Raw genomic sequence first — 18809 nt, forward strand, 5'->3', positions numbered from 1 at the left:
AATACCACAACTTCCGTTACGAATGATACAAATTCTAGATCAAAAATTTCTGATTATTTCAACATTATTAAAACGATTGATGACTCATTTCCAGCTGTTTTAGCGCGACTGACAGCACGAGATTGTTTATCATTTAAAAAGATTTGTACATCATACGATCTTCAGAATTTATTTAAATTCAAGGGATATGATTGTTCAAAGTCTCCAAAAACAATTAAGAAAATGGTGTTGCAGTACGGTGACAAAATCCAAAAACAAGTCGTTACAGAATTATCAGAAAGAATAGCCCGTGGTGAATTATTCAGCTTGACTTTCGATGAATGGACATCTCTTAAAATCGAAGGTTTATGAATGTGAATGTCCACTCGTATGATAATGTATTTTGGAATCTCGGATTGGTTAGGATTAAAGGATCGATGCCTGCTGAAAAGTGTATAACGTATCTTCAAAATACACTTAAAGAATTTAGTATTGCGATAGAAAATATAATTTCCATTACTACGGATGGGGCTGCCGTAATGAAAAAGGTAGGCAGATTACTGGATGTAAATCATCAACTTTGTTTATCCCACGGCATCCAGTTATCGGTAATTAAGGTGCTGTATAAAAGATCTGTTTCGGATAATATTTCCGTAGAAAATCAAGAAGTGGCTATTACTGAATTTGAACATGGTGAAGATGAAGAGGACGAAGTAATGGAAGATATTGGGGTTTTTGACGTTATTGAGGATACATCAACTACTGATTCATCAATTCAACATGAAAGTATAGGTCCAATAATAACAAAAATTCCAAAAATTGTTGTCATGTTCCATAGATCACCAACAAAAAATGACATCCTTCAAAAACATGTTAAGGATGAATTTAAAAAAGAACTTACGCTAATCCTTGACACAAAAACACGGTGGAGCAGTATGTTGATAATGTTGGAGAGAATTTATGAGATTAAAAATTGCGTTCGTAAGAGTCTAATCGATATCAAATCCGATATAGATTTATCAGAAAATGATCTCAATGTTGTATCAAATATAATAATGGCTTTGCAACCTGTTAAAGTAGCTGTGGAAGCTCTCAGTTCAAGGGACACGAATCTATATGTTGCAGATTTGACAATTAGGTTCATGTTGGATGAACTAAGTAACCAAAATAATTTCATAAGTAATGAATTGAAACAAGATTTAATATTTCGAATAAGTGAGAGAAGAACCGTATATTCTGATATATATTCATATCTTCATGAACCATGTCCACGTACAGCTTTAAATAATGAAAATAATTATGGCGTGTTTAATACAACAAGTAAATTGGTTATGGAAAAAAATATTGTAGAAATCATTCAACAATTTTTAAAAAACGATTCCGAAACTACTGGAGCTGAAGTTGTGAAAGTGTATGAAACTGAATCAACTAGTGAATCTACGGTTTTATCAGCAGTGGCGACATCAAGTCAAGCAATGTTAATGAAGGAAAAACTTGATTTAGTAATTAAAAAAAAAATGATAACTATTGCTCACGAAGAGATTAGTGATCCGAAGACAACATCCGGTCTTTTAAATATAGTCAGGAAAGAAATGGCGTATTTCAAGGAACAAAATATTAAAGGAAAATATTTAAACAAACTCCAAAAGTATATTTCATCAGTTTGCCCAACCAGTGTAGAGTCGGAAAGAGCCTTTTCTGCAGCAGATTTAATTGGCACAAGGTACAGAACAAGTTTAAACGACGAAACATTAAATGTAATGTGTTTTTTAAGAGCCTACTTTAATAAACAATTTATGCTCCTTGAAAAGAATTGACTATATTATTTATTTTTATTTTAAAAATGAAGTTTTCTTTATGTTTATGTTTGTTTATGTTTACGCTAAAATACAAAAATGTTAATGTATAATATATGAATTATATTTTATTATATAAAAAAAATCTTTTTGATTGTTTTATTTATTTATTTTTAACTAGGATGGACCTGTAAACTGATGCTGTTTTACTAATATATTCATTTGTTATGCTTTTTGTTGGTTTCAGTGTTTAGATTATTACCATTTAAGCCTTTAGAAAAAAAACCGGTAAATTACCGGTAACACGGTGATAATTTTTTTTTTACCGAATTACTGGTTTTTTAAAATATTGGTAAATTTACTAGCACTAACTAAGATCAACAAAAGATTTCAAAACTTTTTAAATAAACCAACTGCTTTTTTTTTTCTCTATGTTTTTACAACTTAAATAATTTCTGTCTACTTTTTGCTTGTTTTGTAATTTTGTTAAAAAAATCTCAATCTATTGATAAGAAATTTTTTTAAAACGTCATTACAATCTTTAAGTTACTAAATATATTTTTTCAAAACTTCAGTTTTAGAATTTCAGAGGTAGAAATGTAAGAAAAGAAAAAAAAAGGTAAATAAGAAAATGGTAAAAAAAAGAGAGGCAACCATAGCAGATACTATCTTTTCAATGGATTGTACATATGGTTTCCGTTTGAGGTATGTAGTTAATGATCAGTCAAAACGATATAAAGTAGATCTATAAAGATCTATAGAGATTTAAAGCAGAAATATAGAGATCTCTATATTTCTGTATTTCGTATTTCTGCATGATTTAATGTCATACAGAAATAATTAAGGTTTGCTGGAGTTAAAATTCAAAAACCACTGCAAGTCCCACACTGTAACAGAGAAGTAATCAAATTCATTTTTGGCTGCCGCTCTTAGTCATTAAAAAGTGACGACTTTATATCAAAACAGAAGTATATAGTTGCGTCGTGAACAAATTAAACCATTCTAGATAGAAGATGTTCAGGAAGATGATTAATAAAAATGAGATACAATTCAGGATCAAGGATAAAACCTTGTAGTACCCAAAAGTTACTAAAAATGAAGTGTTGGCCTTCGAGGAAGACTTTGATACTGCATTTAAAATAAAAGATTTAATAATCTCAAATATTTTCCCAGATACACCATATCAAGTCATGAAGTTATGGAAAAGAACAATATGCCGGACTTTATAGAAGTATTTTATAAGGTTCTATTGTGTAATGGTATGTTATAAGGTTCTATTGTGCATTAGATGGTGGCCACCACCATCTAATGCACAATAGAACCTTATAACATCTTACAATCTTATAACAGTTAGCTGTAGAACGAGAGGACCGAAATCCACATTAAAAAATAGAAAGCAATTTATTAGACTCAAGATGAGATGTTGGAAAATTATTGATTATAATTTTAGCTCAAAACTCAAAAACCATGCTAATAATAGAGAGAAGACTAATTAGACAATAGATAGAGGTGTTAAAGTGTTCTCTATAGTTTTTAAAAATTGGAACCACAAATGCCATTTTCCAGCAGCAGGAAAACAAGATACAGTGGAGCACTTATTAAATAGTTAAGCGAGTATTTAATAGAGTTATGGAGAATTTTGTATGAATTTTATAACAGGAATGTGGTAAGGATCACAAGTAGTAAATGAGTTAAGTCAGAATGATTCGGATGTTTAAAAGATTGAAAAAACGTTTTATGATTAGAAATAACTGCTGTACAAGAAGATAATAATCATGGAGTATAATCAGGCTTGGCCTGAAACTGAAAAAAACATATAAAAGCTTCATGCCTGGATCCTAGAGGTAGAAGGCGCAATTATCAACCAAGAGACTATAAACATCAGCCCAAGAATCGTCACAAAGAAAATCACAAAAAAATTTCACTCAACTTTATAGTGGTAGTAAGTAGTGTGATTAGAGTGTGAGTCTAAATTAGAAGTAAAGAATACAAAATTTAGAGAAACTAGAGCGTAGTCCAATCATAAAGAATGAGAGCATGTAAAAACTAAACACAAGCTAGAGTCAGAGACAAAACGGAAATCAAAAAATGAAGGTGATTAGGGTTGTCTAGAAAATAAGTCACAAAGTTACTACCTGAGTAGGATATTAATTACAAAATTTGTATATTTTAGAGCCATCAAAGTCAATGGTGTTAGAGCCAAGCCATTCAGTGTAATAAACATTAAAGTCACCATTAGGCATATCTGAAGCAAAGTTTAACCGTCCATTTATTCATAAATTGAGAAAACGAAGTGCTTCGGAATGCCGTAATGTTCGTCAGAATTTCGCGATTTTTATGCCATTGTCCGTTAGAATTTTGTCCGGACCTCCTCGTTTTAAAAAAATCGCATTTAATTCTTGAATAACACATGCACTAGTTTTATCTTTAAAATGACGTCATATTGCATACCATGTAGGTCCATATACATTTCTCAATCACTTGTTTTACTTCTTCATTGCTTACTGATGGAATTTAACGAGAGAAGTGTGATGTTTTCTTCGCGCCATTATGTCCTGTAAATCTATGAACAGTTTTAAAGATGGCGAATTTCTAATAATCCCATTTGCTATCATTTCAAAAGATTTATTAACCATTATTAACCAACTATTGGGCACTCGAGAAAGAGCATTGGCTAGTAGTTAAACTACTAAGTCTGCTATGACTTGGTATTCTTCCAATATAGTTGCAATAGTCTGAAGTCTTCTAATCATCATGATTTCGTTTGAAGCTTTAGTTCTCAATTTAGACTTTTCAGTGAGTGCGTCTGTGACTCAAAGAAAAACCGTTTTCAAATCAGTGTAGATATGCAAAGTTTCCGTTTTACAGTTAAGGCCATATTTAGTTCTTTAATTACTGCATCAAGATGGAACATTTTCATATGTGTTGTGTCATCTTTTCTTAACCAACGAGCGTCTTTGATTATACTGCTACCAACCTTAACAATCACGCACAGTGCTATTGAACTAGAATCCACGCAGACTTTTGCCGCGTTACTACAAACACACCAAATTCTTTTGCAGTATTTTCACTACGTGTTCTTTTAACCATATCATTCAGCATTTTTCAAGATAATTGCACTGTCAGGGAGTTTGCCGTTCTTTTAACATACGTTGTATGTGACACGAAACCAACCACAAACTGGAAGAATCACTGTCATTTTTACGCACAAAGAAAAAATATTAGTGAGTTTGGAATTTCACCAAAATCATTATCTCTTCTCAATCAGAAAGTTTTATTTTCTAACCTGAAAGCCTAGCACTCTAGCTTCTCCAACACGCGAACCACCGGCTTACAATAAAGCTCATACATTTCCAAATAGTCAAGTACGCGACGAACAGATACAATGTCTTCATTCACAAAAGTATTATCAATGCATGATGACTTTCGAAACGATTTTTCTCTATCCCTCCTTCAATTTCTTTTTTGTATCCGTGTTTAATACCCTCAAGGATAGTAAATTCAGTAATCTTATTCACCAGAGTTTCAACAATTATTCCGTTTCCACATAATTATTTATTATCGGTTTGGTTTCTTAAACAAAGCTGTGAAATCCCGAGCTATTATAATAACAACTGACATCTTTCGATCACTTCTTAGTTATAAGAGGAAGTTTCAAACGTGCTTATGAAGTCGTTCGCAAGTATATATACATATATATTTTTTTGATTTTTTTAAATAAATGTATGCTGCTATTTAACTTGTTTATAAAATGGAAAAAAATAAAAATACTACTAAAAAAGAAATTCAATCAAATAAAGAAATATCTGTGAAAATAGTTCGAAAAGTATTTTCTGAGATGTTTAAAAAATAGCAAAAAGACATTCTTAAACTGATAAGTGAAATTTTCTTTCAATTCTTTCATTTCAAATTTAAAAATTTCAAATTAAAGAATTGATAGACTGCTAAAATAAATAATGGATATTGAAGAAAAATGCAAAATTTTACAAAACGAAAACAAATTAACAAAATTCGAAACAGTAAAATCAAACGAAAGAGTATCGAATTTTGAAAACACTGAAAAAGATATTGAGAACAGTCTCACATTTTTACAAGATGCCCAAGAAGAAAAAATTAATAAAATTGAAAAATTATTTCAAAAAAAACATTTGATGTCAAAGAAAAAAATTAAATTGGAATATCGAATGAGAAGAAATGATTTGAGAATTGAAGGAATAACTGAAAGTGAATTAGAAAGTTGGAAAGAAACTCTGAAGAGAAAGTTTTAAAACTAACTAAATTGAAGTGGATTAGTAATTGAAAAGGCGCACAGAACTGAAAAAAATGGACAAAGTAAACCTCGACTAATTGTAATAAAATTCCTGAGCTACAAAGATATAACCAACATACTGAAGAACTCAAAAAATTTAATTGGAGCAGTAATATTTATAAATGAGGAAAATTATGGAACATAAAAAGAGACATAAATGAAACAGAAAAATTTATAAGTCACTGGAAACCCTAATCATACAGAAAAATCTTTTTGAAGAAATGCAAACTCACAGAATTAACAGTGAATATTTTGTCGCAATTTATAATTAATTAATAGACAAAAAGTTCAAAAAATTACATAAGAACGCTTAAAGATTTTTTTTATAGTTACATTTTTGTGTTTTAAATAGTATTTTTAGTTATTACTGTTAGAATGGCAAGAGGCAACTATATTAATGGCTTTCATATATAAGGAAGTAAAAACTTAATCTAATTAATGACGCTTATAAGACTTTTTTGACGAATATTTCTGTCGAAACGGGTTATTACAATGCTTATGATGTTATATATTATTTTAATTCTTCGACATCTTAACTTTTATTATTAAATTTAAATATCAGAAGCATAAATAAAACTTGTTATTTATGTTATTTAAAGTTGCTATTTATGTTAAATAACATAAATACCAATTTTAGTATAATCTGACTGACAGAAACCTGGTTTCATAGTGACACAATAAACTCAAATAATTAATTACTAGGATATAAATCCGACGTGGATTGTGAGTCTTTTTTTTTTTTCATTCAGTGAAAAAAACAAATACAATAAATCTATTTATAGTTTGATGAAGAGGTGCTACACCAGTCCCCTCTATGCTAACGAAAATAAAAACACAGATGCTAAGACAAAGCAGCAATTGTGTCTTTAAAAGTTACTTTGTTATGCTGTCATTGAAAGCATTGATTGATAGAGCGTTCACCGCTGTTTCGAAAGCGCATTCAGGCTTGCACAGCAAACTCAAGGTGGGTGCGAATGTAAATGAGACACAGTGTTCACCATAAATAAAAACTGCTACTTTGAAATGTTTTTTTGAGTCGCCCTAGCATTATATTCGCTATTAATGCAGCTGACTCTACTTGTGGTCTGATGCTAAGGTCATTGGAGACCATCACACCAAGATCTCGTTCGACTACAGTCATTTTGAGTAGACAGCACGTGCCGTCGGCGTTAGCCATTGTATATTCGTGTGTCGACTTGTTATATGCATGGCCAATATGCATTACTTTGTCTTTCTCAACGTTAAAATGCATGAACTAAATATGTGACCATTCCACTGCTCCATCAATGTCAGCTTGGAGAGTGATGCTGTCCAACTCATTTTTAATTATGCCAATAATTCTACTGTCGTCAACATACAGTTTCATGTGATGGGTAAAGATCATTAATGAAGATTAAGAAGAGCAATGTGCTTAAAACAGAACCTTGAGACACGCCAGTAGAGACCACTTGCCATTCAGATGTGATGCCGTTGATGACCGTTCATTGCAATCCTTGCAATGAACAAACCCATGTTTTTTTGTAGTAATTAAGCCATTAGCAACACGGTGTTACGTTATGCTTGTTTGAAAAATACTTTTCTTTATTTTGCATAAGATAGATGTGGGCGAGATAGGCCGGTAGTTTGATGCATTTAATTTACTTCCCATCTTGAAAATAAGCGTTACATTCAATTCTTTCCACAAGTTAAAAACTACATAAGTCATGAACAAGCACTTGTAGATAAACGAAAGAGGTTTGACAACGTTAGCTGAACATTTACAAAAGACCCGTGAATGTAAGTTATCATAGCAGGTTGACTTTCTTTCATCAAGGTGAATTAGGCACTTTTGTACTATATTGATAAAAAAAAATTTTGGTTGACGACACAAATTGCTTCAGTACGACTTTCAAAAGCTGGCATTGGACCTTCGGGCTCCAAAACAAATACCAATTCAAAATAGTTATTCAACAATGAGTGTATGTTGCCTATCGGTCGTAATATTGCTATTAGTTGTTTCTAGCAATGTGTTCTAGTGTTCCTGACGCTTTGTTTGCGTATATGTACATATAAGAGTTTAGGGTTGCCTTTGGACTTCCTGGCAAGTTTCTCTTCGTAGTTATGCCTAGCAGATTCTACGATTTTAGTAACGTTTTTTCATGCGGTGAAATGCGATTCTTTAAAAACTTGTGCGTAATTTGTGCGTAATGTATTTGACCCAAAAAGCGCAATAGCCTTGATCGCCTAAATAAGATCTGGTGTTACCCATTGTTCCTGTTTCTCAGTAAAGAGAGTAGTTGTTGATGGGATGTGTAGTAGTTATTGTTTGCATTTAGACCAGTGAATTCTGTTTTCCAATCAACAGCTGCGATGTGCGCGGATATTACTGCATTGTTTGCTTAGCTCCAAATAATCGAGGTTGTAGCGACAAAGTAGGCAAGTTGTCAAAGCATACAACAGCAAGTTTACCTCATTTGTAATGATCAGATCAAGTGTGTTCGTAGGCTCGACGTGTTGACAACTACGGTGCGTTAGGAATGTGACAAGCTGAGTTAGGTGACATTCACCAAGGCACTTTTGGAACCTGATATTACAAAGACGCTTATCTCTTGAAATACCACCGTTAACTTCGATAGACTCATAAGATGAATGAATAAAATTGAAATTGCCATACAGTTGCATTGCCGAGCAGTTTATATTAGGGAGTATCTGCCGAGCGGCCGTTATCAATGTGATACACTGAGTAAGAACCTGATCACTAAGGTCGTGAGGATAATATAAGCAGCCGAAACAAAAAACAATTCTTCACCAATATTTGTTTTTTTAAGATTTGCTCAATTAATGTTGAGTTGTGCTGAGTAGAATTAACTTCGTTGACTATGGTATCATCTTTTGATGATACCATAAAAATCTATTTCACAATTATTAGGTACTCGAGAACTTACTTAAAAAGCTACATGATTATGTTTTCTCTTAAATTGCTGTCAAATATCTCAATGTTCAGCATTGAGAGAAAGAAAATGTTATATTATACGGTAATGCATTAGTAGGCTAGGGGTAAATCTATTGGCTCGCATTCAAAAAGCTCGAATTTTAAAATCACTGAACGCCTGTGAAAATATAGGGCTCAAACTATTCTCCGCGCAGTACCTTTGTTTATCAAGGTTCGTTTTTTAGAGTTTGGGGTGAGTTTTTGAGTGAGAGTTTTAAATCAAAAAAAAAATGAGGACCCTCTTCCTAGACTGTAATAGCTTCCAGAGAATGTATTGTTTACCGTAAAAATTAAATTGATCTAGTAAATTTTTATTATAAAATTTGATGATATTATACTTTCAGTTTTGTATGGAAGACATTTAGATAATTTTTTAACTGTTACCATACATATCATATTGATAACTTTCAAATTGTGGGCTTAGTGGTAATGAAATTTAGTTTACTCAGTTATTACGGTCACAGAACTAGCCTAAGCAATAATACAACGGATATTTACTTAGTCGTTTTGACAATCATCAAAATAAGTTAATTGAATAGAGATTGCCACAAAATTGATAAATTTTAAAATCTTAAAACGTTTTAAACTTATTTTGGTAAGCTATATATAAATTTGTTTATCAACTTCTGTCAGAAAATATTATACAGAGAGATGTTACAAAGAGATTATTTAAAAAAATTATGCAAAAATATTATTAGAAAAAAGATTAATAACGAAATGCCCTATGACTCATTTTTATGTTTTCAAATATAGCAATAGGCTTAAGTGTAAATAATAGATTTAAACAATCTTTGCATTATTTTCAAATCCCCTTATTAATTCAGCCATAATTCAAATCATATAGTTAGTGGGCCTCAATAATACTTAATCAATTGTTTTTTTTTATTTCGGATAACATATTACTGAGTCATCTCATAAAGTTTAGTGAGCGCTATTTAAACTAGTGCATTTTATCGAATTTGCAGCAAACAATCGACTAACGAAAAACAATATTTAGTAAATATAACAGGTAATTTAACATGAAAAATTCTCATTACATTGAAACTTTAGTTTAATTTTTTATTTTTAAGCGTCAATATAAAATATTCTTTAAAAAAAAACGCTATATATGTATGTATACATTAAAAAAAAAAATTATTTATTACTTTTAATTTACGTAATTTACTTTTAACAATTTTATTATCTAAATTAACAATGTTTTTATTTGTAACGTTTTACGTTACTATCTTTTTTTTTATATGTAATAATTTCTTATTTGTAAAACCAAAATATTGTGCAAAGTTTTAAAATATGAAATTATATTGGATAAAAAGTTTATATGGAAACAATGTTATTATTAAGGTTACCATAATTACATTTATTGTAATTGACAATGATGTTACAAACATTAGAGGTTTATAATACAATAATGATTAATAAAATATTGTTAAAAATTAAAATTAGATGTTATGATGTTCTCGATGATTCTTGAGGGTTCTTAGATAATATAAATATATTCGTAGTTCTTGGTGTAATATTCTGAGATGTAATCTCCAATTATTGCATCATGATAAACGCGATAAATTGATATATGTATGAGTGTTGTAATGTAAAGACAGTTTATTCAATCACAAACACACTCAGTTTATTCAATCACTTGTAATGTTTTTCACTTTTATTAAAACGTAACAGTTATCTGATCATATATTTTAGCGTTGCATTTTTTTATATAAAATATGACTTTAACGATTTACGGGTTTATAACAGTAAGAAAAAAGATTGTTAAAATATTGATTGTTAATATAAAGATTGTTAAAATATATAACTAATTATATTTGTTATAAAATTGAAACAAATAATACAATAATAGCGGTAAATTTTTAACAATATCAAATAAAGTTTTTTTATATGGTTACTGAGTTACAATACAAATCCTCACAAAGATATCTTTTGTATTTACCAACAAGGACAGATCAATTTGAAAAATGATAAGCTGATAATTCGCCAAATGCTAAACTAAACTAAAACTAAATATAACTCAAGATATAAATTGAAAATCAAGAATATCTAAAATTAATATTGATGGGTTAGAAACTCACATTCATGTCATGACATCATTTTGATACAATCTCTAATATAAATATAAATATATATATATATATATATATATATATATATATATATATATATATATATATATATATATATATATATGTATATATATATTAATAGGTAAATATTTTTATACATTTACCATCATAACAAAACAATGTTATTGTGGTAAAATTTTTATTGTACTCATTTAAAACACACAAACTAAAATTTAAAAAAACAACACCAAAATAAGATATACAGAGGTGAAGCAAGGTGTTTTTTTTAATTTAGGTTAATTGAGTGAAGTTTTGAGGTTGTAAACAATAATAATAATTAACTCAGTAACTTTTAAGTGCTTTATGATTTTTTAATTTTATATTTATAAGTATTAATTTATAAGTATTATTTAAGGAAAGAATAGTTATATTTTAAAAAAAAAATTTTTAATTCAGACGAGTTAGTTTTCATTTTTTTAACTCCTAATCGGGGCGGAGAGCGGATCCAGGATTTTTTGTTAAAGCCTACTTTTAAAGGTAATTTTGTTCCCATACTCTAATTAGCGCAATTTTTAGCAAAATACCTTCATGTGAAATTACTATGAACATACAAAGTTTTGGAATTTAGAACTTACCTTTTACTTAACTCAAATGCTAAAAAATCCTGGATCCGCTTTTCCGTCCCGATTAGGAGTTTTAAAAATGAAACTAACTTTGAAACGATTTGTTGTTTATCGTCAAATTTTTGTTCCATATAAACATAACCCACTTGGTTTGAGATTTTATATGTTTCGGTAAAAAATGATATAAAAGATGAAATATTCAAAGATATGAGTTAACATTTTTTTCGTATACATAGAAATAAAATATAGTATATCATATCAGTATATATATATATATATATATATATATATATATATATATATATATATATATATATATATATATATATATATATATATATATATATATATATATATATATATATATATATATATATATATATATATATATATATATATATATATATATATATATATATATATATATATATATATATATATATATATATATATATATATATATATATATATATATATATATATATATATATATATATATATATATATATATATATATTGTATATATTTTTTATTTTATTTATGTTATATAAGATATAAAAAACTAAAAGAAAAAGAATAGTTAACATAATTCTTACTGAAAAAATAATATAAACTTTTCTCAGGCCATTTTTTATTGAGATTTTGATAATGATATGGTAGATATGAAGCATAGAGGAGGAGATATATTGCAGAATTTAAACTTTAAATTTACAATCTGCACTATATCATTTTATGTCATGAATCATTATTTTATGAAATTATTTTGCAATTTTCAATGCATCTGGACTACTATAATTACACGGTCGGGTTTGTAGGTTTTGACGGTTTGTGGATTTTTACGGCAAAAAAATTTTTACCGTAAGTTTTATTGAATTAAGTTGTTAAATTTTTTACAGAATACACTGAAATAATGAAGAAAAAATACTAAAAAAAAAAAAAATACAAAAAGAGAGAAATTTGCCAAGCTGAATTATTTTATTTTAAACATGAAAAAATATTTCAATAATTCTAAAATAAGAATCTAATTTACCAAGCTGAATTTTTTTTTAAAAACATATAAAATGATGAAATAATTTTTTTAATGTATAAAGCCACGCCTCTAAGAATGCTCTAATCTTGTCAATGCAGGCAATCCTGCGAGTTTAAGAGAACTCATTTAACCATATCTTTGCAACAAATATAATATCCGAGTCGGCGTTTTAGGAGGTTGTTTTTAATCCGATAGCGAACTCATCGAGCATTAATATGTTGAGCAAAGGCAGGTTGTGAGCCCATTTTGATAAGCTTTTGTATGATGCTGTATTTATAAGGTTAAACAACAAGTGTTGTGGTTACGTTAGCCCAGACGGTATTGGTGGTGTTGTTGGTTATATTGACAGTGTATATATATATATATATATGTATATATATATATATCTATATATATATACATATTTATATATATATATATATATATATATATATATATATATATATATATATATATATATATATATATATATATATATATATATATATATATATATATAGAGAGAGAGAGAGAGAGAGAGAGAGAGAGAGAGAGAGAGAGAGATTGTACAACTTACATCTCTTAGAATATTTATATAAGATATCAGACTTTATTTTTAGAACAGAAATGACGACCAACTTGAAAATATCTCTACTTTGTGGCATATTCTTTTTGGTTTTTCCCTATGGATATGGTATGATTTTTTAATTTTGTTATATATATATATATATATATATATATATATATATATATATATATATATATATATATATATATATATATATATAAAAAATAAGAGCAATAAAATTTATATATCAAAGATTTTTTATTGAATAATAAAATAAAAATTAAAGATATTAAACTAATTTTTAAATAATTTATGTGAAAAATTTTAGTAAAATTTTAACAAATCTTGCATCTTAGATGACATGCAAATACATTAACTGAATATAAAAACATATATAAACTATATTAACAAATAAACTGTGGTATTTCTGAAAACAAAACTAAATGTAAATATGTGGAGAAAACTTTGGTAAAGACTGGATTCGGTGCTTTACGTGTAACGATTGGCTACATGAAAATTGTGTGCATTTACATTTCACCTCTAACTGGTACGAGTTCGACGTTTGCATGATGTTGAAAAAAATTTTTCATCAAGTATTTAGTGTTTAATTGATGAATAGCACTTTTAGCCTTTTTGATTTAATAATGGGTTTTTTAAATCCGTGATTGAGTAAAGTATATTATTATTTGTTTTTCATTCTAAAAAAAAACTTATGATTGAAATAAAATGTTTTTTAACTTCTTGTCATTAGTAAATAGCAAATAGGGGAATGTTGCGTAAGATGAGCAGGTTTCTAAGATGGTATAACCTGTTTTACGGGTAGACTAATGATTTTTTCGCGAACTTTTTTGGTTAAGAATATTCATACAAGTTCGACGGTGTTATTTATTTTAATGTCTTGGTTGCATAGTTATTGTTTGATTGTTTTGCTGTTAAAAAATTTACCATCCCCGTTATAATTTTTTATTTTCAATATTTTGTAATCATGTCCGAACGAAACAATATCATCAAAAATTTATTACATTCTCAATATTTTATGCTTATCTGCTGCTAATTAATGGGTTATTTGAGATAATACATAAGCTGTTGTCATACTATTTAAATTATGATACGTTTTTAGACGTCAAATGAGATGCAGCTTTTTATTAAAAAAAGCGCGTTTTTCTAAAGTTATTCTCCGCGGAGCTTTATTTTGGCATTTCAAGAGTGAAAGTTTTTTCAAAAAATAGTATCGTTAACTTTTTTAGAGATAGGAAGGATTTATTATTGTTTTTTATTTTTATGGTTGAGATAATTACTTTTTACTTAAGTATAGTCCTTGAAGAACAGCTTTATTTAATTTTTTTTTGTGATTATTTTTTCGTTATTTTGAGTTTTTTTGAGTTCCATTAAAAAAAGTTTATCTTAGAAAACTGATTTCCTAATATGAGATGATTGGGTGTGTTGAAAAATAACGCAATTTTTGGTGTAAAGATTTTTTTTTTAATGAACTATTCATTTATATTCTATAAGAGGAAAGACTAAATTATGATAATCTACAAAAATAAATATAAATATTATAATATTTCGGCTGCAAAAAAACAATTCACTGTTAACATGCTCCACATACGCAACCTTCCCCTTGTATTATTTTTAAATGACGTTTTTATTCTTATTTCATGCCCATGCTTTATTATTCTAAAGTGGATATTTACATGGTTAAGAATTTAAACGTTAAAAGGTTGTTAAATTAAAGTTATAATCTTTCAATCAATTTAAATTTTATATAGTGTGTAAAAAAATTTGTTTATTCATTCCGCTTATATTCGGGAAGAATATAAGCGGAATATAATATTTTGAGAGTGATTTTGGAAATTTTTGAAATTTTCAAAAAAAGTTAAATTATTTTATAATTAATGGGTAAAATTTTTTGTCTTATTTAGGCAATTGTCATGGATAATATTATGGTAACATGTTGTGAAGCAGATTTAAAAATTTTAAGAAATTTTTAAATCTGCTTCACAACATGAAAAACACTTTTTGAAAAACACTTCTCTTTTTTATTTTGTTTTTTATTGTAACTATAAGTAGCAATTATGACAATTTGTTTTCAAAATTTTCTAAAGTTGTCTCATCATGTTATTGGCTTAGCTTATTAGCAGGTCCTAAAACTAACTCATTTGCCGACCAGAGATAAATAGTTTATTTAATAATTCCAATTTTGCCAACATTTATATAAAAGAAGCTCAAACTTGCCGACTGATGGTACAATTTGCCGACTAATGGTGTAAGTATTCACTGAATGGGGAGGGGGATGTCACACCCTGAACCACACACCCCCTCCTTCGCGCCGGCTTTGTGAATACGTTGAAACATTTTGTATGCAGCTTTTCCAATATTTTGCGGAGTAGCGGATAAAGGCGCGCTTCCGTCCAGCTCTGTTTATTCATTGGTTGCTCAACTTTCCTAGAATTATAATTAAATCGTACTCCACTTGGTCTTGATAATGCATTGGTATGGCAGCTGGAGTAAATCCCGTAACTGGATTGAAATTTTGTAACTGGATCCTAAATTAAAATGTTAATTTATATCATGAACCATTTATATCAGGTAGAATCTGATGAGGACAAGTGTTTAATGTAAGTGGACTTGGTGGATTTCTTCTTTTTGGATAATAACATAGTATGATACCCAGTTGGATCATTGCTTCTATAAATAAACAAATAGAATCCATTTGCATATGACACATCTAAATACTATTACAATGCAATTTACATTCAGTTTTATCTCTGTTAAATTGTTGTCCTTCTTGACGTCGAAGAACTACACCATCGATATAATTTTTTTATGTGGCTGAAATGCTACAATTCACCAATTTTAATCATTTAATTTGTTTTGATATAATTTCTATTTAAAAAAAAGATATATTCAATATGGATACATATAAGAGTTCATTTCATAAGAGTACCTTTTCACATCTGATTTTATTTGTGATGGTTTATCATTTGCTTAATAAGGTTCAGTTTTAACACTGATCTACTGGTCTTAGTGTCTCTACTTGTATTCAATTTCATATCATTTTGATTGTTTCTTTTATTGAATTCAGAGTCTAAACGGGAATTCCATAACAAATGACCCAGAAATTTTTATTGTATATACACTGTAATATAAGTAAAATTTGTATTGTATATACACTGTAATATAAAGTGTCACTTTATATTACAGATTTTGCTGATTTTTACACAGTTGAGAGTACTTAGTAAAATTAGAATTCCTTGAAATTAGCCTCTGGCTCCAAATAAATTTTGAAATATTACCATTTTACTTTAAACAGATGTTGGCCAGGCCCCCCTTGTCCCTTCTAAACTTTGACCTTTATTTAGAGGTTTCAAGTTGAAAATATTAAATTTTTTTACTTAAAATTTGTATCTGGCTATTTTCAGGGGTTGCAAATCCAATAAAATAATCAGAAAGGTAAAAAATTATTTTTAAGTACTTGTATTTATCAATTTGAATAAATTTAAGCAATTTTTAATATACCTGATTTTAATATACCTTTTAATATACAATTTTTAATATACCTGATTTTAATATACCTGATTTAATATACCAATTTTTAATATATCTATTTTAATTCTCAAGAAACCCATGTGGGCTTGATGATATCAAAAAAAAAAAAATTATTTCACATCGTTTATTGACATTCGTTGATCCTTCATAAAAATTTTGATCTACAAGTATATGGATTTCCATATATGGATAATTGAGCACGGTGTCCCCACTTTTTTGTAGCAGTGTATTGCAATTGATTTCTCACTACCTTCCAGACTAGCTTGAGCTCTGAAACTTTTGGCATTTTTGTAGTGCTGATGAACGTGCATGTTAAAGTTGTTTTCAGGGCTGAGACACCAAGGTGGGGGGGGGGCCGAGTTGTTGGCCCCACTTATAAAATAAGTGGGGCATGGCCCCATCGCCCTGGGCTATGGAAACCTCTGGTTGTCTGCCCTGGAAACAGTTTTAACATGCATTCATCAGAACTACATAAATACTGACATTTTTAGAGCTTCAGTTTGTCTGGAAAGTAGTGAAAAAATTTCAAGATTCCACTTCAAAAAAGTAATGTCTTAATGTCTTGGGGCCTTGAATACAATTTTAATTGCACATTCATTGGCACTACAGAAATGCCAAATTGTCAGAGCTCGAGCTGGTCTGGAAGATGGTGATGAATCAATTGCAATATTCCACTACAAAAAAGTGGGGTCCTTGCCCTGTTATCCATATATAGAAACCCATATAATTGCAGATCAAAATCTTTATATTTTTTGAAAGATCAATGAATATAGAATGTGTAATACTTTTTTTTTGATATCATCAAGGCCGCATGGGTTTCTTGAGCATTAAAAAAAGGTATATAAAAAGTTGCCTAAATTTATTTAAATTGATAATAACAGGTACCTAATAATAATTTTTTAAAGTTCTGATCATTTCATTGGATTTGTCACCCCCAAAAATACCCAGTTACAAAATTTAAAGTAAAAAAGATCAAATATTTTTAAAGTTATGTGACTTAAAACCTCCAAATAAATGTTGCAATTTTGAGGAGACAAGAGGGGCGTGGTCAATATCTGCTAAAACTAAAACTTTCAGGATCTTCTTGAAGCCAGAGGTTAAAATTTTCAAGGAATTCTTATTTTACTAAGCACTCTCAACTGTATAAAAATCAGCAAAATCTGAGATGTATGGTGACAAGACCTGGGTCATTTGACACGGAATTACCCTAGACAGTTTATATCAGATTTTGTGTTCCATCTTTTAAACGATTCTATAAATAACTGTGAGGCTTTGAACAAACGCAGCATTTGACTTTAATAACAGTCTCTTTATTACAATGAGTGTTGCTCTTGTTTTATTTCCTTAAAGGTGATACACTTGGTTTAACTAAAATCTATTACCACCTTTTTTCCTGTGATAAAAGTAGTTTTATCTATTATTAAGGCTGTATTTAAAAATTTAAGTACATCTTTCCAGATGTCACTATCTAATAGTCGTGCAACAACAGGGGCGGATCTAGCTTTTTTGTTACTCAAGATAACTAACTTCCAGACATACTCAAACTCCAAACATTTATGTGTTTCTACTTATGCCAAATAAGGATGTTTTGTAAAAAATTGCGATGATTAGAGCCTGGGTGTTAAAAACCCTAAAATTTTGGCCACAACTACCCCAAACATGAGAGCAAAAAGTTGAAAAAAATTTTTTTTTTACTATTCTCTACTTAAGTTATATTCATCGATAAATTTTAAATTTCATAGAGTAACCTCTCAGCGTTCAAAAATTATGACCATATGAAATTTAAATGCCCCTCAATTTGAGGTGGTTACAAATTTTATATGGTCATAACTTTTGAATATTAAAAGATTATTGTATGAAACTTAAAATTTATTGATAAATAAAACTTTAGTTATAAATAATAAAAAAAATATATTGTCAACTTGTTGCTCTCACA

The 18809-nt window shown here is 28.8% G+C and overlaps 1 protein-coding gene across 1 annotated transcript in view; it reads left to right on the plus strand.

Moving 5' to 3' along the window:
- Positions 1-9872: 9872 nt before the first annotated feature.
- The window catches only part of LOC136082267 (mucin-2-like), a 43359-nt gene continuing 34422 nt past the window's right edge, over positions 9873-18809 (plus strand). Inside the window, exons 1-2 of the mRNA XM_065800891.1 lie at positions 9873-10064; positions 13377-13450. Of these exons, the coding sequence (XP_065656963.1) occupies positions 13384-13450 (67 nt within the window). The 5' untranslated portion in view covers positions 9873-10064; positions 13377-13383. The remainder of the gene's footprint in view (positions 10065-13376; positions 13451-18809) is intronic.

This window comes from Hydra vulgaris, chromosome 07 (assembly GCF_038396675.1).
Source record: "Hydra vulgaris chromosome 07, alternate assembly HydraT2T_AEP".
Classification (NCBI taxonomy): Eukaryota; Metazoa; Cnidaria; class Hydrozoa; order Anthoathecata; family Hydridae; genus Hydra; species Hydra vulgaris.